The 21,505-nt window shown below is 37.3% G+C and overlaps 1 protein-coding gene across 4 annotated transcripts in view; it reads left to right on the top strand.

Annotated features, from left to right (window-relative positions):
* Positions 1–21,505, top strand: part of ATL1 (atlastin GTPase 1) — a 100,340-nt gene that overhangs the window by 26,271 nt on the left and 52,564 nt on the right. For 2 of the 4 annotated variants that reach the window (XM_011956893.1, XM_011956891.1), the window contains exon 2: positions 722–894. In XM_011956893.1, the coding sequence (XP_011812283.1) occupies positions 861–894 (34 nt within the window). In that variant the 5' untranslated portion in view covers positions 722–860. Of the gene's footprint in view, positions 1–619; positions 895–21,505 lie in introns of those variants that run through there. The other 2 variants (XM_011956892.1, XM_011956889.1) reach the window with 1 other exon arrangement.

Raw genomic sequence — 21,505 nt, 5'->3', positions numbered from 1 at the left:
AGATTGAAAATATTTTTTATTTTTTTTCTTTTCCCTTCAAAATTGTCTGCAACCTTTATGGCTGCCAGGGCCCACCCAGACTATGTAGTATGATTTCAGCTCAAATAATTGCTATTGGACTATCAGTCTGGACCTTATCTTTGCAAATCTAGTGGGAAATTTTACCCAGTGGATATTGAGTTACAGATTACAATGAATCTACAGCTTTCATTTATCTTGATCTTCTTGATATAAATTTTGCTATAAATTTGATATAAATTTTAAGACAAACTACTCAGTATACATATACAAAAATGCATGATACCCTCTTTACTAACATGACCTTGCTTTTAAAATGGAAAAAAAAAATGGGTGCCTGGTAGATAAATGCACATTATTTTAGCTACTTTGGCTACACGAATGTTGCTAGCTTGTTTGTGCTAATGTATAACCGTGCTTGAAACAGGTATTTGAACATCCAGAATCATGCAGTATATCGGTTTGTGTATTTCTGATAACGCTGTTAAATTCTTTGAGAGTGGGTGCGAGGGGGGTGCTGTTTATTTGTGTGCGTTTTCCGTTGAAAATGTTGCAGTACATGGTCTATCACTGTCTTCACGCTCTGGGGGTGGGCTGAGGTAGGGAGGGTGTGACGCTGGTATTTGTGTGAACTCGGGCTTGTGATGCTGAGCTTGGTTCATCTGCTTTCTCCTCCCTTTTCCTCCCCACTCCTTCCCACCAGCGCCACAGCAACATCCTCAGAGTCTGAGCGAACTGCGCCCAGCGCGGGCACGGAGCCTCCCACCGCCAGCAACCTGCGGCCCCGGAGAAGGCAGCGAGGGCAGTGACAGCGCCTCACCGCCACCAGGTCCTGGACCACCATGGCCAAGAACCGCAGGGACAGAAACAGTTGGGGTGAGTAGCAAATGAGAACTTCTGCAGCCTGCACGGGGTCTGGCCCTCCGCTTTCTGCTTCTGGAGACAGGGAGGGCCAAGGACTGCTCGGTGCCTGCGTCCACGGCTGGGAGACGGGCCGTAGCCGAGCTGCTCCCTGTTTGGGCGGAGGAACCATGGCCGAGCGGTACCCGCGTCACCGAATCGCGCTGTCGGGGCGAGGGCTGCAGCTTCGTGCAGGCCGGGCCTCCAGCTCCTTCTTCCCCACCCCCCTGCCGCCTCCTCCCAGCATTTGGACAGCACCCACCAGGCGCCTGCGGGGACTTGTGGTTCCGCCTTAGCGATCAGTTGGGAGGAAGGCTATGGGGGTGGGCAGGGGGCTGTTGTTACTCGGCCCCAGAGGGGCGATGGGTCGGGGATCTAGAGCAGGCCAAGCCCCAACCCCCTCCCCGGGAGCCGCCAACTCGCTGGCCCTGCAGGGCGCGGGCTCCTGGCGGCGGGCGGCGCGCTGGAACAATGAGGCGGAGCGCGCGGGGTTCCCTACGGACCGTAGCAGACCCGAGCAACTGGGAGAAGGGCCACCCTCTTGAGAATTCCTGAGCGCTGCAGTACTCCTCTTAATTTGGGGGGTAGGTGGGGAAATTGGGGAAGAAGGGGAGCAAAGTTGTGGTTTCCAGCCTTCTGCCCCACCCCGACGCGGTACCCCATTCAGACCAGCCCCAAGGGTGGCTTTGTTCTTTGATTTTACCTTTTGGAGACATTGGGCTCATGATTCAGCACCAGGCCGAGGGGAGGGGAAAGGAGAGGCGAGACCCAGTATGTTCACACCGCGAGTGGGTGGGCGGTGCTCACGCAGGCGGAGAAGAACGGGCGCAGCGATGCGGGAGAAATCGCGGCCCCGCCCGCTTTGCTGCTCCAGACCTAGTTCTGGACGGTTAGTGTGGGCAGGCTGGGCGTCTTTTTGTCGTAGGTTCCCGATTTCTTGCAGTCACAGTGCTAAACTCACCAGCATCTTAGGAACGAAAGCTCTCTAAGGCATTTATTTTATTATCTGAACCAGAGAGTGTCTCAGGCTACTGTGGCTTGGTGGGTAAAGAAATATTTTGTTCATCAGCTTGTTATTTAGAAATTGTTATTTGGAAATAACAGTTGTTATTATTTGAAAAGTTCAGAGCTGCTTGATTCTCTTCCACATCTCAGTGAGAGCTCTTCTATAACTGTTTATTTGACCCAGAGGCACAAATGTAAATTTTAATTAGTTATTTCAGTTTACTTTAATGAAAAGACCGTGTATCTCCTTGCCTCTGATTGTTCTACTGGTCACAGGATCCGGTAGGCAAGGTTTACATTTGGGAGATTATCCAAGGTTTGTGGTAGGCATGGAGAGTTGGAGCGGAGAGATCTGTCATGACTTGGCTGAGTTTAAGAGAAAGTGGTTCCATTTTCTGAGATCATGAAACTTCAGTTTTAACAGATCTGACTATTGCGATACGTTTTATTTGCTTCTTCTGAAATTTAAGTAAGCATTTGCAGTGTATCCCCATTTCCACCCGTTCTCTTGGCCTCTAGAATAGGAATTTATTGAACACACAGAGTTAGGGTGCACATATTCAAGTCACTTTTGGTCTCAATCTCCATGAGTTGTTGTCTCCACCCTATTAACAAAGGCATGTGAAAATGTATTCTGGGGATTAAAAATTTTCTCCTTCATGAAGTTTTGGGTCATTATTGCGCAGAATTTCCTTTGGTTATAAACTTTTCTTTTTTTTCTTTTTCTGAGACGGAGTCTCGCTCTGTCGCCCAGGCTGGAGTGCAGTGATGCCATCTCAGCTCACTGCAAGCTCCACCTCCTGGGTTCACGCCATTCTTCTGCCTCAGCCTCCCGAGTAGCTGGCACTACAGGTGCCCACCACCACGCCCGGCTAATGTTTTTGTATTTTTAGTAGAGACGGGGTTTCACCATGTTAGCCAGGATGGTCTCGATCTCCTGACCTTGTGATCCGCCCGCCTCAGACCTCCCAAAGTGCTGGGATTACAGGCATGAGCCACCACGCCTGGCCTTATAAACTTCTTATGTAGTGGAAGTTTTTTCCTCTTGGGAACATGGTTCTCACATCAGGTTTTCATAAAAATCACGCAGAGACTTATTAGAAATGCAGACTCTCCCATCTTCTAGCCAGAGCTTTGAAATCAACAGATCTGAAAGAGGGCCTAGAAATCTGCCTTTTAATTAGCATTTTAGTTGATTGGGAAGCAGATGGTCTTTAGGTGTTATTTTGAGAAATACTACCTTGGATTATTTACATTTGATAGAAACATCCCAGATAGTTTACCCAGAAATCATCAGGAAAGTTTCAACTCAAGGGATGGATTAGGAAAAGAAGTACTAGAATCACTATAGTGTTCACTGGAAATTATTATAGAAAAGAAATAGTGGAATTCTGGACTCTTATCTTGACGTTCTATGGAAATGCTTTACTACTCAGATTTTTCTTTGCTGTAAAGTATATATGACATAAATGACTTAGAAAATGTAGTAGATGGAGTAGGAGATAGAAGTTTTGGCAAAGATGTTAGCCCTGTCAGTCTTAATTCCATTTTATTACTAGTATCTAGTAGAATGACTAACACATAGTAGGCATTTAGTAACAGCAATAGTAGCCAACATCATTAAGCTAATGTCATATGAAAGAGATGCTGTAATCCTCATTTTACATGTTAAAAGGTATAGCTAGTAGATGATTGACCCAGGATTCCTGCTCTGGCAGTTTGAATTCAGATTCCCTTATCTTCTATTCTATCTCTTTGTTGAATGATTAATACCTTCTGTATTATATTATAGAACTACAGTTTCAATGCATATTCATCTGCATTATTGCATTTGATCTTCAACCTCTTAAGTAATTATGTATCTTAAGGCATATCACTATTTTGCAGATAAAAAAAACTAACTCAGAGGTGAGTTAAATGATTTGGTGAAAGTCACATATTTGGTAAGTAAAAGGACTGAAATTAGAACCTGGGGTTTTTTCCTAATTTATTTTCTATAACATGATATTGTGGAATGTTTTTATGGAGAGAATGGGGTGGGGTGTGAAGATAATAGAGAAAACAGATCCTCGTAGTAGACAGAGGTCTCTCATGAGAAAAATCTTATGAGAGCTTAAAAAATAAGCCAGTCAGCTGGGTATGGTGGCTCACACTTGTAATCCCAGCAATTTGGGAGGCCAAGGCGGGCAGATCACAAGGTCAGGAGATCAAGACCATCCTGGCTAACACGGTGAAACTCCGTCTCTACTAAAAAAAAAAAAAAAAAAAAAAATCAGCCAGGCGCGGTGGCAGGCGCCTGTAGTCCCAGCTACTCGGGAGGCTGAGGCAGGAGAATGGCGTGATCCTGGGAGGCAGAGCTTGCAGTAAGCCGAGATCGTGCCACTGCACTCCAGCCTGGGCGACAGCGAGGCTTTGTCTCAAAAAAAAAAAAAAAAAAAAGACAGCGAACTGGCCTTATCTAGCTAAGTAAGTATTTTTCAGACAAGTTAGAAAGAAAAAGGCATCAAGGTAGACAATCCAGAATGGGAAAATATGGTGATTTCCAAGAAAAGGGCAAGAAAGATATTTGCAAAATCAGCCTGAGAGCTAAAATTTAGATAAGGATCCTAAGGACCATATAACAGGTGTTTTTATCTTAGTAGCTAGAGACCTGTAGGTCTTACAGGGGCCATGAAAGCTAGACAGCAGAAAAGCATCTCTGCTGACTACTAGAATTGCGGGTGATGTTTGAAGACCATACTCAGAGATAAAACTGGGAAGCAAGTCTGAGTAGAACTGAGCATCCTACCACCTGTACCTACATCTACCCTTAAGATGTTTGAATAAATTTAAGCATATGAAAGTCAATTCTTCCAAAATAGGCATTAGTATTATTATGAATCATTTGAATGTATAAGGGATCTGAGATTCAGAGAGCATAAGTGACTTGCCAGAGGTACCATAGTTTCTAGGTTATAAATCTAGTATTCAAATTCAGGGTTGTTTGCTTCCACAGTCCATGTGATGAGGGCAAGGACTAGTATGCCAAAAGGTACCACAACAAGCTTATCTAGGATTAAGCCGATATAAGACATCAATGCTCTATAAATATGATCACTTGGACTAGAGAAGTAGGCAAAGAATGTGCTAGTGTGGAAAATAAAAGGGACAGGTAAGTGTCAGAAACAGTAGCCCAGAAAGCAGTCTTTCACTGCTGGGTTACAGCTTAAGTACTACCAGAAACAAAACAGAAATGCATACTTTGTTTGTTTGTTTTTGTCAAAGTTGCTTAAAAACTTGGGATATCACCTGGGAATTTGAGTTTTCTACAATGTGACAGAAACAGATAGTGCAAAGTTACTTTAGAAAAATAGTATTTGCACTAGGCGGGGCGCGGTGGCTCACGCCTGTAATCCCAGCACTTTGGGAGACTGAGGCGGGCAGATCAGGAGGTCAGGAGATGGAGACCATCCTGGTGAAACCCCGTCTCTACTAAAAATACAAAAAATTAGCCGGGCGTGGTGGTACACACTTGTAATCCCAGCTACTTGGGAGGCTGAGGCAGGAGAATCACCTGAACCCTGGAGGCAGAGGTTGCAGTGAGCCAAGATCGCGTCACTGCACTCCAGCCTGGGCGACAGAGCGAGATTCTGTCTCAAAAAAAAAAAAAGAAGAAGAAGAAGAAAAATAGTATTTGCACTAAAGTGCAGCTTTGACTGCCTTTAAAAATCACTATCTTGGCTTCATAGTAAGTGTAGGAAATGCCCAGTTGTTGAAAAGGTGTTTGTGCAAAATTAATTTTTAGGTTTCTGGTTTTGAGGAAAGATTTAAAACAATCTTGAGTGTGCTATAGTTACCTTATGCTATTCTTTCTTTTCCAATTGGCTATATTCTATTTTTCTTAAAATGAGACTGTTTGTCCCTTTTTACCTACCTCATTTTCTATATACCTAATTCTCTTAAAACAATATGAAATTTCTATTGGGTCTTGGCTGGACACGGTGGCTCATGCCTATAATTCCAGCACTTTGGGAGGCTGAGGTGGGCGGATCACCTGAGGTCAGGAGTTTGAGACCAGCCTGGCTAACACGGTGAAACCCTGTCTTTACTAAAAATATAAAAAAATTGGCCGGGCATGGTGGCGGGCGCCTGTAGTCCCAGCTACTCAAGAGGCTGAGGCAGGAGAATGGCGTGAACCCAGGAGACGGAGGTTGCAGTGAGCCGAGACTGCACTACTGCACTCCGGCCTGGGTCACAGAGCGAGACTCCGTCTCAAAGTAAATAAATAAATAAATAAATAAAACAAAAAAAACCACCCCAAATTAGCTGGGCATGCTGGTGCACACCTGTAATCCCAGCTACTAGGGAGGCTGAGGCAGGAGGATCACCTGAACCCGGGAGGCAGAGGTTGCAGTGAACTGAGATTGCACCACTGTACTCCAGCCTGGGTGACAGAATGAGAATTCATCTCAAAAAAAAAATAATAATAATTTTCTACTGGGTCATACATGTACTGTGTGATGTGTACTGTATATAAGACATGTACTGTAGATTTTCCTTCCCTACATTTTTAAACTTAAATTGCCTTCCCTGCATCTTTTCAAATATACTTTTCCTATAGATATATATTTTTTATACTTAACATCTGCTTACCTTGTCTTGATGACTCATGGGTTATACCTTTGTTCCATTTCAGACTCTGCAGCCTTTATTATCTTTACAATCAGTGACTACACTGTAGGCAGAACCTATGATCACCAGGGAAATAATTCACCGTGTGGTACTTCCAGTAATAAAAAAAAGATTTTCGATTTGGAGGGTCTTCCTCTTTTACATAAAAATTTCTTATGAAACATATGTATACAAAAGAACATATGAAACATATGTGTTCAGTTTTTTAAAAAGAATGAGCACCTGTGACCCCCAGCCAAAGAAATGGAACATTATCAATATTTTGTCACACCTTGTATGCCTCTCCTTAAGGACAACCTGTTTTGTTTTGTTTTTGAGACAGAGTCTCGCTCTGTCGTCCAGGCTGGAGTGCAATGGTGCGATCTCAGCTCACTGCAATCTCTGCCTCCCAGGTTCAAGCAATTCTCCTGCCTCAGCCTCCCGAGTAGCTGGGATTACAGGCGCCCGCCACCATGCCCGGCTAATTTTTGTATTTTTAGTAGAGACAGGGTTTTCCCAGGTTGGTCAGGCTGGTCTCAAACTCCTGACCTCAGGTGATCCACCCACCTCAGCCCCAAAAAGTGCTGGGATTACAGGTGTGAACCACTGCACCCGGCCAGACAACCTGTTCTTATCCCTCTCCAAAAGTAAACACTTTCATTAATTTGAAGTTTCTAATTCGCTTGATAATTTTTACAGTTTAGCTATAAATAAATATATATCCCTTAAAAATACACTATTTAGTTTTACATTTGAAGAGCCTAAAATAAAGAGAACCCGGAGTGTGCATTTTTCCACAAGATATTTTGTTTACTCCACATCCTTACCCATAGTTGGTATGGATAGAACTGAAATGGTATCTCATTGTAGTTTCAGTCTGCATTTTACTGATTACCAGTGAGGCGTGAGCATATATTTATTGTCCATTCATATTTCCTCCTCAGTGTCTGTTTGCCCTTTGCCCATTTAAAAATTAGGTTATCTTTTTCTTCTTGCTTTGTAGGAGTTGTATACATATTTTTCATTTAAGTCCTTTGCTGATTGTCTTATAGATCTCTTTTACCATTTTGTGCATGACTTTGATCTCTACAGTGTATTTTAACAAATAGATATTATGTGCTTAAGTGTAGTCCATTTAAACAATATTTTCCTTTATGGCTTGTACTTTTTATAATTTTAAAAAATTCTTCTCTTACCTCAAAGTTGTAAAATAGTCTTTTATATTATCTGGTTTAAAAATTTTACACTTCATTTTTTATCAGTTTTTAAAATTTGTGGTAAAATACATATAACATAAATTTTACCATCATAACCATTTTTAAATGTACAGTTCTGTGATACTAGTACACAAATAAAATATTGTTGTGTATCTATCACCACTGTCTATTTCCCGAACTCTTCATCTTGCAAAACTGAAACTCTGTGCCCATTAAACAGTAACTCCTTATCTCTCCTTCTCATGGCTACTAGCAGCCCCCATTCTACTTTCTTTAACTATGATTTTGACTACTCTGTGTACCTCACGTTAGTGGAATGATACAGTTTTCTTTTTGTGACTGGCTTATTTCACATAGCAAAATGTCCTCAAGTTTCATCCATATTATAGAATATATCACAACTTCCTTCTTTTTAAAGGCTGAATAGCATTCCATTGTAAGTATATACCACATTTTTTAATCCATTCATCTGTTGGCAGACACTGGGTTGCTTTCACATTTTAGCTATTGTGAATAATGCTTCCATGAACATGGTGTGCAAGTATCCCTTTGAGACCCTGCTGTCAATACTTTTGGGTATATACCCAGAAGTGGAATACTGGATCTTATGGTAATTCTATTTTAATATGTTTTCCACAGAGGCTGTACTATTTTGTGTTCTTATCAACAGTGCACACAGGTTTAAATTTTTTCACATCTTCACCAATACTTGTTATGTTCTGTGTTTTTTAAAAAAAGTTGTCATTCTAATGGATGTGATGTGATGTGATATCTCATTGTAGTTTTGATTTGCAATTAATATTATGATTTCTCTTGTGATTTTTTTCTTTGATCCTTTGTTGTTTAAGAGTGTGTTAATTGTCACAAATTTGTGAATTTTCCAATTTTCATTCTGTTGCTAATTTACGACTTCATCTCATTGTGATTGAAGAAAATATCTAGTATTATATCTATCTTTTTAAAATGTATTGAGATTTAATATGTGGCCTCCCTTGTAGTCTATCTGGAGAATGTTCCAGGTACACATGAGAAAAATGTGTATTCTATTGTTGTTGGCTAGAGTGTCTGTATTTGTCTGTTAGGTCTAGTTGGCATATTGTGTTGTTTGAGTTCTCTATTTCTTTGCACGTCTTTATTTCCTTTTTGTTTGTTTGTTTTATCCATTGTTGAGAATAGGATATTGAAGTCTCCAACTATTAGTATAGAACCATTTCTTCTTTCAATTCTGTCAGCTTTTGCTTCACATATTTTGATACAGTGTTCCTAGGTACATAGATTTTTGTTATTGTTATAAATTCAAATGCTGTATTAAAACTTTTATTAGTATATGATGTCCTAGCCAGGTATGGTGATATGCGCCTGTAGTCCCAGCTATTCCAGAGGCTGAGGCAGGAGGATTGCTTGAGCCCGGGAGTTTGAGGCTATAATGTGCTATGATTTTGCCTGTGACTAGCCACTATACTCCAGCCTGGACAACATAACAAGATACTGTCTCTAAAAAAAAAAACCAGTTCTTTGTTTTTTGTTAACTTTTTTGATTTTTTAAAGGCTGTCTTTTCTGATATTAGTATTACCACCTCTACTCTCTTTTGGTTTATATTGACGTGGAATATCTTTTTCCACCCTATCACTTTCAATCTGCTTGTGTCTTTGGATCTAAAGCAAAGCTCTTATAGACAGCATATAGTTGGATCATGTTTTTAAATTCATTCTGCCAATCTCTGTCTTTTGATTGGAGGGTTTATATCTGTTTACATTTAAAGTAATTACTGATAAGGTGTGACTTCTTTTGTTTGTTTTGCTGTTTGTTTTCTGTGTGTCTTATAGCTTTTTTGTCTCTCATTTCCTGCATTATTGCACATTACTCTCTGTTGTGTTCAGTTGATTTCTATAGTGTAATGTTTTAATTCCCTTATCATTTCCCTTCTAGCTTTTTTATGGTTACCATGGAGATTATATTTAACATTCTAAAGTTGTAACACTCTAATTTGAATGTATACTAGTTTAATTTTAATAACATACAAAAATTCTTCTCCTTTACATGTCCATCCTCACCCCTTTCAGTTTTTGGTATCATAAAATTATACATATTATGTGTCCAAAAAACATAAACTAGTAACTGTTTTTTAAAATGCACTAGTTTCTCAACTGGACATGGTGACTCATGCCTATAATCCCAGCAGTTTGTGAGGATGAGGTGGGAGGACTGCTTGAGCCCTGGAGTTCAAGACCAGGAGTTCGGGTCAACATGGCAAAACCCTGTCCCCACCAAAAAAAAAAAAAAAAAAGCAAAAATTATCCAGGCGTGGTGGTGCATGCCTATAGCCCCAGCTGTTCAGGAGGCTGAAGCAGGAGAATCACTTGGGCCCAGGAAGTTGAGGCTGCATTGAGCCATGATCATGCCACTGCATTCTAGCTTGGGCAACAGAGAAAGACTCTGTCGAAAAAAAAAAAAAAGAATACATTAGTTTCTTAAGTTATATAGAAAAGAAAATGTGGAATTACAGACCAAAATTACAATTATTATTATAGTAGCTTTTAGACTTATAATTATTTTTTAAAAGTATTAGTCTCTTAAATCATATGGAATACCAAACATGAAGCTACAAACTATTGTTAAAATAATACTACCTTTAATAATTGCCCATATATTTACCTTTACTGAGATTTTTATTTTGTCATATGGCTTTAAGTTACTGTGTAGTGTCCTTTCATTTCAACATGCAGAACTCACTACCTTTAGCATTTCTTGAAAGGCAGGTCTAGTGGTAACAAACTCCAGCTTTTGTTTATCTGGGGATATCTTAATTTCTTCCTCATTTTTGAGGGACAGGGCTGCTGGATATAGGATTTTTAGTTGACAGGTTCTTTTTTTCTTTCAGTGCTTAGACTATGTCTGCCCACTGCTCTTTTGCTTCCAAGGTTTCTGATGCGAAATTTGCTGACAAATCTTGTTAATAATCCCTTATATGTGATGTGTCACTTCTCTCTTGTTGTTTTCAAATTTTTCTTTGTCTTTGGCTTTTGACAGTTTGATTATAATGGGTCTCAATGTGGGTCTCTGAGTTCATCCTACTTGAAATTTGTTGAACTTCTCAGATGTCTATCTTTCATCAAACTTGGGAAGTTTTCAGCTGTTATTCTCTAAATAATCTCTCTGCCACTTTCTCTTTCTTTTCTTCTTCTGAAACTATTACAGTGTGTGTGTTGGTTCATTTGATGGTGTCCCACAGGTTCCTTAAGCTGTTTTCAGTTTTCTTCAATCTTTTTTCTTTCTATTCTTCAATGACTTGATAATTTCTATTTTCCTAATCTTCAAGTTTGCTGATTTTTTTTTTGTCTGCTCAAATCTGTCTTTGACTCCCTCTAGTGAATTTTTCATTTCAATTATTATATTTTTAAGCTTCTTTTTTTCTTCTTTTAAAGATAGGGTCTCACTCTGTTGCCCAGGCTAGAGTATAGTGGTATGATCAAAACTCACTGCAGCCTCAAAATCCTGGCCACAAATGATCCTCTCACTTCACCTTCCCAAAGTGCTTAAGTTATAGGCATGAACCATCTTGCTCAGTGTGGAATTTATTTTTGGTTTACTTTTAGGTTTCCTATCTTTTTACTGAAATTTCTATTTTGTTTGTATGTCATTTTTCTTGAGTTTCTGCAGGTCTTCTGCTGGTTCTTTCAGTATTTATAAGACAGTGGTTTTAAAGTAATTGTTGAGTAGGGCTGCCATGTTGTCTTTCTCTAGGACAGTTTCTGTTTTATTTTTTCCCCCTTAAATGGCCAGTACTTTCTTATTTCTTTGTATACTTTGTGATTTGTTGAAAACTGGACATTTGAAACTAATAATGTGGTAACTCTGGAAGTCAGAATTTCTCTCTTTCCCAGGGTTTGCTATTTTTTCTTTTTGTTTTAGTTGTTGTAGGATGTCTCCATGTCAAGGATCAGCCTGACATGTAAACTTAAGATCTTCACGGTCTTTTCTGAGCCTGTGCCTTTCCCTGGGCATATGCAGTAACTAATTTCCCCTGTGTATGCAGTTGCTTTTGAATGTCCTAGTCTTTAGTATCTGGTTTCCAAAAGGGGGGAAAAAGAAAAATGAAGGGGTAGTTAGAGGAACCTGCCCTTTACGTCCCCTGAATGTCACTTGAGCTAGAGTGGGTGGGGCTTCCAACAATGAGAGGTGGGTGTGCAACAAGGACAACTCACCTGTATCTGCACCTCCATGATCAGAAGCAGCAATTATCAATCAGAATACAGATCTCCAAATTTTGGAAGACAGGGTTCTTTTTCCCACCTTGGCTCCCACAACCTGCATTCAAGCTGCTCCAGGAACACATGTATGGCTGCATATGCCATGGGACTGGGAGATATGGGATGTGTAGCTCCTGCTGAGCTAAGAGCTAAAATTGACTGAAATTAACTGCAATTTATGTCCAAGCTTATCCCTGGAAGTTTCAAGTCTTCAGTGGATTCCAGAGTTCTTCTCAGAACTCTTCCCAGTCTCACTTCATCAGATTAAGACTTCATCAGATTTCTCCTTTATTCATAATTATTAGTTTTTAAAAATCATCACTGGATTTTGAATTTTAACAAATGCCTTTCCTGCATTCATTCAAATAATTATATGGTTTTTCTTTTCTAGTTTGTTAATATGTTTAATTAGATTAATAGATCTTTTATGTTGAAGTGATCTTGCATTTCTAGAATAAATCCAGGATAGTCATGCTGTATTTCCTTTTTAAATACATTACTGGGTTTGCTAATCTTTAGATGACGATATTTGCAAGCATGTTTACAACTAAATTTCTTTTTTTGACTATTACAAAAGTTTATTTAACAAAAAGTGTAATATGAAAATGTACATGACCTAATTTTTACATCATAGTAAAATAGGACCTTTGGAGAGGCAACATGGATTTCTCTTCTGAACAGTCATTATTTATACTCATTTCAAGGCTTCTAACATGATGGTACTATTTTCTTGTATTACCACCATTCCAATATTGTTCTGTTGTCCACTAGTTGCCATCTCCACACATTTATCTATCACAAGATTCATAAAGGGATCAAATCCCCACAATATTCCTCGGACATGTCTGCCACCATTTAATTTCAGTTATAAATTCTTGTTCATACATTTTTTCAACTCCAGAGGGTGAGCTTTGCTCATGGTGTCTTTTCCATGGGCTTACAGGTCACTAAATTTCCTTTCTTGCACTTTCTTTGTCTGACTTTGATATCAAGGTATCAAGGCTGTACTAATTTTATAAAATGAGTATGGACATTTCCTTTTAAAAAAAATTCTCTGTAAGAATTCATGTAAGATTAGGATGATCTAGTTTGAGAAAACTAGTCTATTAAACCTCCTGGACCTGACATATAAGATTTTGAACTATTCATTCAATTTCTGTTTTGGTTATAGAATAATTAAAGTTTTCTATTTCTTCTTGAGTCAGTTTTAGTAATTTACATTTTTCTTGAAATCTATCCATTTCATCAAGCTGGCATAAGATTGTTCTAAGTTTTCTGTTATTTTTTCTGCTTAATTTTGTTTACATGTACCTTCCTTAGTATATCTTTTATCATGTGATTTCTCCTTTTTTCTTTTCTATTTATTTAATTTCTGTGCATCTATATTATTATACTTCCTTTTGGTTTATTCTATATTTTATTCTTTGTAACTTAAGAAGTTGGATACTGAGCTCATACATTTTCAGCTTTTCTTCTTTTTCTGATCTATGCATTTAAGGCTATAAGTTTTTTCTACATAACAATTTTGCTGTATCCTATATATGTTGATATGTAGTAGATTTATTATTGTTCAGTTTTAAGTATTTTAATGTGTAATTTTAGTCCATTCTCATCCTGTAATAAGGACATACTCTATACTAGGTAATTTATAAAGGAATTATAGAGGTTTAATTATAGAGGTTTAATTGACTCACAGTTCTGCAAGACTGGGGAGGCCTCAGAAAACTTAAAATCATGGCATACGGGGAAGCAAACACATTCTTCTTCACGTAGCGGCAGGAGAGAGAAGCGCAGAGCTAATGGGGTAAAAGTGCCTTACAAAACCATTAGATCTCATGAGAACTCACTATCATGAGAACAACATGGGGGAAACACCCCCATGATCTAATCACCTCCCATGAGGCCCCTCCCCCAACACATGGAAATTACAATTAAGATTACAATTCAGGGTGACATTTGGGTGGGGACACAGAGCCAGACCATATCATTGTCCATAATATTTTTTTTTACTCATGAATGTGGTAAAAGTATGTTTTTTTCTAAATTAATGTTTTGTTATCAATTTCATACTTTATTTTGTTATAGTCAGAATATGTGTTGTATAGCACCACTTTCTATGGTGATGGAAATGTTTTGTGTCTGCACTGTCCAGTATGGTAGTCACTGGTCATATGTGGCTATTGAGCACTTGAATGTGGCTAGTGAGAACGAGGACCAAATACACTTAATTTTTGATTGATTTAAATAGTCACATATGGCTACTGGCTACAATATTGAGCAGTTCATGTTTATAGAACACCCATGCTTTGAGCTTGGTTGAAATTTGATTTATGTACTAATGCATTTTTAATTTTTATAAATATCCCATGTGCATTTGAAAAGCATTTCATGTTTTCTGATTTTTGATGCAGTATGCAATATATGTCCATTAGCTCAAACCTACTAAATGTATTGTTCATATCTTCTATACTCTGATTTTGGACGGCTTGATCTACCAAATGCTGATATCTGATAGATACTTTAAAGTTCTCAGATAAGTTTTTTAAAAACACATGAAGTGCATTTGTCAATTTCCCCTTCTGTTCTGTTATTTTGCTTGTAGACCTTTGAGCTATGTTAAATGCACACAAATGTGGAATTGTTATATCTTCCTAATGAGTTTAACCTTTTATTTTTTATGCCACAAACCTCTTTATCTCTCATGATGCTTTTTGCCCCAAAGTCTTTTTTATCTGATATTAATGTAGATGCTTTATATTTCTTTTGCTGGTTCAGTTTCTGGTACTACTGAGCTGGGATAGCTGGGGAAGGAGACTGACTGATATCCATAAAATGAATCACCTTGTGTACCTAATTACCTTGAGGGTCCTCAACAGTGAATGCCCTTTGGAGGACATTCACCTGGGACTGAATATCCTTATACTCCGTGCCTGTTCCAAAGCTGTATCACATACTTTTTCCAAGTGCCTGACTATCTGGTGGAAGTGTTAGCTACTGTCCACAAATTGGTGTAGTTCCATGCCTTTGCCATGTGCTGCAAGTCTCATGGCTGCTGTCAGTTCACATATCTATTCTTTCTGTTAGAAGGCAATAATGGCTTTTCCTTCACCCTGTCTTCCAAATGTCATTAATGTTTTTCATTGGCAAAATCTAAACAAGAGCTCTCCAAGAATGGATTGTAAGAATTGTAGTGCCGTAGTTTCACAGTCTCTGCAGTATATTTCCAATCTTTGCAATGTAGAGAACAGCTTAGAATGATGGAGATAGAAATGAGCATGACACAGACAAAATTCAGCACAAAGAGTAATCATCCATTTTCAATATAGCTGACTCAAAGATGATTAAAGGACTAGGTATTTCTGTAGAAAACAACTGTGTCTAAAACTGACTTTCTTTCAGTGACTACAAAGGTATATGTATTTGTTTTTCTTAGTGGGAATTATGCCTTCCATCTGTTTTTCTTAAAACATGTGAACATATTTTCTTATGATGAGGTTTTTTTCTATACCATGATTTTGAATGGCTCCATATCTAGTATAATAGAACTGTGACATAATTTATTTACAGTATCCTACAGTTAGACATTTAGATTGTTTCCAATTTGTCACTATGTAAATAATGTTGTTATGAACCTCTATGTAAATAAATACACATGGAATTGTTTTATTAAAAGGTACGTGTATTTTTAAGTGTTTTTCATTGTTTTCAATACTGAGTGTGTGTGTGTATATATATATCTATATATATATTTTTTTACTAGTTATGATAGTCAAAAAGGCTATCTCTTTTTTCCCCTCTCTCTGATCCTTGATTTAGGAAGGCTGTTTTAATTAGTTTTTCTTTAATTACTAGAAAGACTTAACTTTCCCCTCATGTCTATTATCCGTCTATATTTCTATTTTTATTAGTGACTTACTTTTCTACACACACACACATACACACACACTCACAGTGCCCTCATCATCATGTCATTGTTCTTCTAGAGACATCCATTGAATGGTTTATGGAATTCTTTTGTGTCCAATATAAATAAATAGCTTGTTATATAAATGACTGACTTAACTTCTTCCAAGGCCTTCATATTGCAGGATCTACATCAATCCTTTTAACCCTCTTCTTTAAAGGCTATCATTAACAGCAGAACTCCCTGAGAGTCTGTATGGAAGTGTTTTGAGATCTATTACATATAATCCCATATCTCTATTGTTGCTCTAACATTCTTAAGATTCACATTTATGAGTTAGTATTTTGTTTTTGTTTCCTTATCTCTGTTTGTCTCTGTATAAACTCTTTTGCTGTTACTTTGGAAGTCATTCTCAGTTTTTCATTCACACAATGTTTTTTATGTCATTCTCTTTGAGTTCTACTGCTAGGAAGAGACATAGTTTAAGAAAAAGTAATAGTTCTTTTTAATTTTAGTTGCCAAGAGATAGTTTCCTTGGTGGTATGTTTTTTTCTGTATAATGACTGCAATATGCCCAGAGTTTGTCATCTTACTTAGTTTATGCTGGAAAGATAGAATTTTTTTTAAACAAAGTTTACAATTGAGAAAATTAGAAATATACTTCCACAGCATTTCTGGTATATAAATATGATTATTCTCCACATTTGACATTTTCGAAGATTCCCCTTCTGCATGGCTAAATTCAGTAGTGAGTGCCAGTTTCCAGTAACTCAGAACAGCACACAGAATGAAAAAGTCCCCAAAGTCCCTATAGTGATCGATTATAACACCAAGTATATAAAAAGGTGAAATGATATACAGACTATCCTCAACTTATGATGGTTTGACCTATGGGTTTTCAATTTTACAATGGTATGAAAGCAATACCTATTCAGTAGAAATCATACTTCAAGTACCCATATAACCATTCTTTTTTCACTTTCAATATAGTATTCAATAAATTACATAAGATATTCAACACTTTATTATAAAATAGGCTTTGTGTTAGATGATCTCACCCAATTGTAGGCTAACATAGGTGTTTTGAGGATGTTTAAGGTAGGGTAGATTAAGCTGTAATGTTCAGTAGGTCAGGTGTATCAAATGCTTTTTCAAAATATATTTTCAACTTACGATGGTTTTATCAGGATGTAACCCTACTGTAAGTTGAGGAGCATCTGTATTGTTGGTTCTTTCCTTCCTTGTGAGCTGTACATTTGTATTATTCATAGTAAAGTGCTAGTTTCAATCTGGTTTACTTCTGACCTGTTTCCTGCCCCCTCTCTTTTTAGGATTTGCATAGTATTCTGGGAATTGAAACTGAGTTTAATTTAGCAAAACATATTTAAGAAAAAAGAAATCTGGTGCTGAGGAAACTTGTTATGCATTCCAAAGGATTTTTGAATTAAAAAAAATTAGAGACAGGGTCTCATTCTGTTGCCCAGGTTGAAGTACAGTTGCATGATCATACATCACTATAATCTGATATTTCTGGACCCAAATGATCCTTCTGCCTCAGCCTCCTGAGTAACTAGGACTACAGGCATGTGCCACCATGCTTGGCTAATATTTTAATTTTTTTGTAGAGATGGCACCTTGCTATGTTGCCTATGTCTTGAACTCCTGAGCTTAACTGATCCTCATGCCTTACCTTCCCGAAGTGCTGGGATTACAGATATGAGCCACCATGCCCAGCCTATTTTAGATTAACAAGGATAATATTTATTGTGTAGATAATATATAGTTATGAATAATGAGTCAAGTGCATAAAATTTGTTCTTAGTAATACCCTGCAGTCCAATATTTTTCAGTTATTTGTGTTAAATATATGTAAATAAATATTTATTGAGCACCTACTGTGTGTGAACTTCTGTTATAAGTTTTCATTTGTTTGTTTTTGTTTTTGAGACAGAGTCTTGTTCTGTCGCCCAGGCTGGAGTGCAGTGGTGCAATGTCAGCTCACTGCAACCTCTGCCTCCCAGGTTCAAGCGATTCTCCTGCTTTAGCCTCCCGAGTAGCTGGGATTACAGGCATGTGCCACTATGCCTGGCTAATTTTTTGTATTTTTAGTAGAGACAGTTTCACCATGTTAGCCAGGATGGTCTTGATCTCCTGACCTCGTGAACCACCCCGACTTGGCCTCCCAAAGTGCTGAGATTACAGGCCTGAGCCACTGTGTCCAGGCTGTAAGATTTAAGAAATACAAAGATGAATAAGACAATCTCTGCTCTCTAAATATTTTTAGTCTAGTTTTTTGGTTTTGTTATTTTACAGATACTGAAGTTTTTCTAAATAGTTTTTTTAACAGCTTTATTGAAATATATATTCCACATAATTCACCCATTTAAAGTGTACAATTCACTGGTTTTGGTATATTCAGAGTGTATTTAGTATATATAATTCTGAAATTATTACAATTTTAGAACATTTTCATTAGCTCCCAAAAGAAACCTTATACCTGTTATACCCTCCATGCCCTTCCTACTCCCCAGCTCTGGGTAACCACCAATCTACTTTCTGTTTCTATAAATTTGCCTAATTCTATACATTTCTATGTAAATGGAATTATACAATATGTGGTCCTTTGTTACTGACTTCTTAACATAGTGTTTTCAGGATTCATCCTATTATAGTATGTATTGGTACTGCATTTCTTTTTATTGCTGAATAATATTTCATTGTATGGATATACTACATTTTATCTGTCCATTTATTAGTTGATACACATTTAGATTGTGGCTTTTCTAAATACTTTTATATGTAAATGTTGATTACCATAATTATATGTATGGGCTGATGTTACTGATAGGTTTCTTAACTTTAAGTTACATACAAACTAATGACTATATATTTATAAATATTCCACAAATTCATTCTATTCTATTATTTATTCTCTCATTTAATAACAAATTATTTCTGTATTTTTAAAAGTCTCTACACCAAGAAGGAATATTTAATATGGTATTTTGCTTACATTGACAGAATGAGACTTCTTTGTATAAAGCATCTCAGTATTTGATACTGAGTGATAAACAAATATCACAACTCAGGTATTTGTTTTATTTTGTAGCCTATGTAAGTCATGGTTAATAGACAATCTCCCTCCTCTTCATTAATTCCATGTGTAACTCCTCAAGAGCCTTGAACATATAAACGTAAAGTTCAGAGTTACCTACCTAACCCACACCTAGTATACAAAGGCAGAGAAGGAAAGGATAATCAGGTACCAATATCCACTGAAGTCTTTTCCGTTACTCTCACCCATAATATCCACTCTCTTCCAAATCCTTTCAGATTTGTGCTCTGTCTTATCTTCCTGACCTGGCCCCTCATAACCTTTCCAACCTGCTCCATGCACACTGTACTACTTGGCTATTCTTAAACACGCCAAACAGACTCTCCCATATACTTTTTTTCAGTTATACCATATTGTACACACTGTATTATACCTTGAGTTATTTCTGATGATATATATTGGGCAATTGTTCCAAATGAACTTTCTCATTCTTTACAATTATATTTCACAAGAGGATGAACCATAATTTATTAATCAGTCCCTCATTGGGATGGACATTTACATTGTTTCTGGTGTTTTGCATATGTATGAGTATATCTGCGAATGAATTCTTTGAAATAGCATTGCTGGGTCAGGAATACATGTATTTGTGCTTTTCATAGTTATCTGCCAAATTGCAGCCCAAAGATGCTGTATCCATTTTAATTCTCACCTGTAGTATCTGTGAGTACAAGTTTACATCTGAACTAATGAAAAGAATTATTACACTTTTGATCTTTGTAAATCCAATATGTGAAAAAGTTATCAATGTATTTTTTCATTTTTTTTTGCATGACGGTAAATATCTTTTTATATGTATGGGGTCGTTTAATATTGGGGGTTTTGTCAATTGCTTATTTGTATCTTTTGTCCACTTCTCCTCCTCCAGGCATAGGTCTATGATTTATTTGGAACTGGTTTTTGTGTATGGTGAGAGCTAAGGGTGATGGCTCATTTTCCCCACACATGAATATTCAATTGATTTAGCATCATTTATTGAAAAGATCTCCTTTTCTCATTTATTGCAGTGGCACCTTTGTTGTAAATCAGATGATTGTATATGTATGGGTCTGTAGTCTTTTCTATCGGTCTGTTTATTTATACTTGTGATATCACTCTGTCTTAATTACTGTAGATTTTAATTATCTATTGGTGTCTGTTAGTGTAAGTCCCCCAATTTTGTTCCTCTTCAAGGTGTTCTTTGTTATTCTTGGCTTTCTGCCTTTCCATACAAGCTTATTAATTTGCATAATATTTATGCAGCAGAGAAATAAGCTTGTTAATTTGTACAAGAAAGATTGCTGAGAATTTGATTTTGGTTATAGTCAATCTATTGATCAATGGGGAGCATCGACACATTTACAATATAGAGTTTTCTAATCTGAGAACATGTATATCCCTCTTTCAATAACGTTTTGTATTTTTCTGCACCAGTCTTCAATGTCTTTCATTAGATTTCAGTGATAAGTTGGAGCCAGCTCCTACTAGTTCATGAGAGCCGATCGGGTACATCTCTTCCTGGCTCCACATTCAGTAAATCACATTGTGAGATTGAAGTGGGCCATGGTGGTAGTATTTATATCACAGAAATTGGCAAATGTCACAAATCAGGACTTTTCCCCACCTACCCACTGCTAAGAACTGGTTGTTAAACATGTGCCAACACATCACTTAGACTGATTACTAGATGATTAGGTTTTATAATGCTACATAAATATTTTTTCTCACTAAAAATAATTAAGTTATAATCCGCATACAGCAAAATTCACTTTTTTAATCTACTGCTCTGTGACTTGTGAGAAATGTGTATAATCACGTTATGACTACCACAATCAATATTTAGAACTGTTCCATTACCCCAGATAATTTTCTCTATCTCTTTAGAGTCAGCTCTAAAGTCGAATGTATCACAGTTATTTATCCATTCCCTAGTTAAAGGAAATTTGGGTTGTTCACAGTTTTTAGCAAATATGAATAAAACAGATATAAACATATTTGTGCAGGTTTGTGTCTGAACATGGGTTTTCACTGACTTTGGGAGAAAGCCTTCAGTATTTTAACAATAAATGTAACATTAGCTGTATTTGTAGATACCATTTATTGGATTAAGGAATTTTTCTTCTATTCCTACTTTTTGAGAGGTGTTTTTGGTTTTGTTTGCTTTCTTTAATGAGGAATGACTATTACATTTTCATACCTACTTTTATGCATCTACTGAAATAATCATATATCTGTCTCTGTTATGCAACGTGGTGAATTACATTCATTGTCTCTGAATGTTAAATTAACCTTGAATTCCTATAATAGATACCATGTGTTTGTGATATTTTAAAAATTTATGTCTAGATTTTATTTGCTATATTTTGTTTAGAGCTTTTGAGTTTGTCTTGATGAGAGATACTGGCTTATGACTTTCCTTTTTTATAATGTTCTTGTCAGTTATTGGTATGAGAGATAGTCTGACAT

This window comes from Colobus angolensis, unplaced genomic scaffold (assembly GCF_000951035.1).
Source record: "Colobus angolensis palliatus isolate OR3802 unplaced genomic scaffold, Cang.pa_1.0 Scaffold428, whole genome shotgun sequence".
NCBI lineage: Eukaryota > Metazoa > Chordata > Mammalia > Primates > Cercopithecidae > Colobus > Colobus angolensis.
This window is presented reverse-complemented; position numbering and strand designations above follow the sequence as displayed.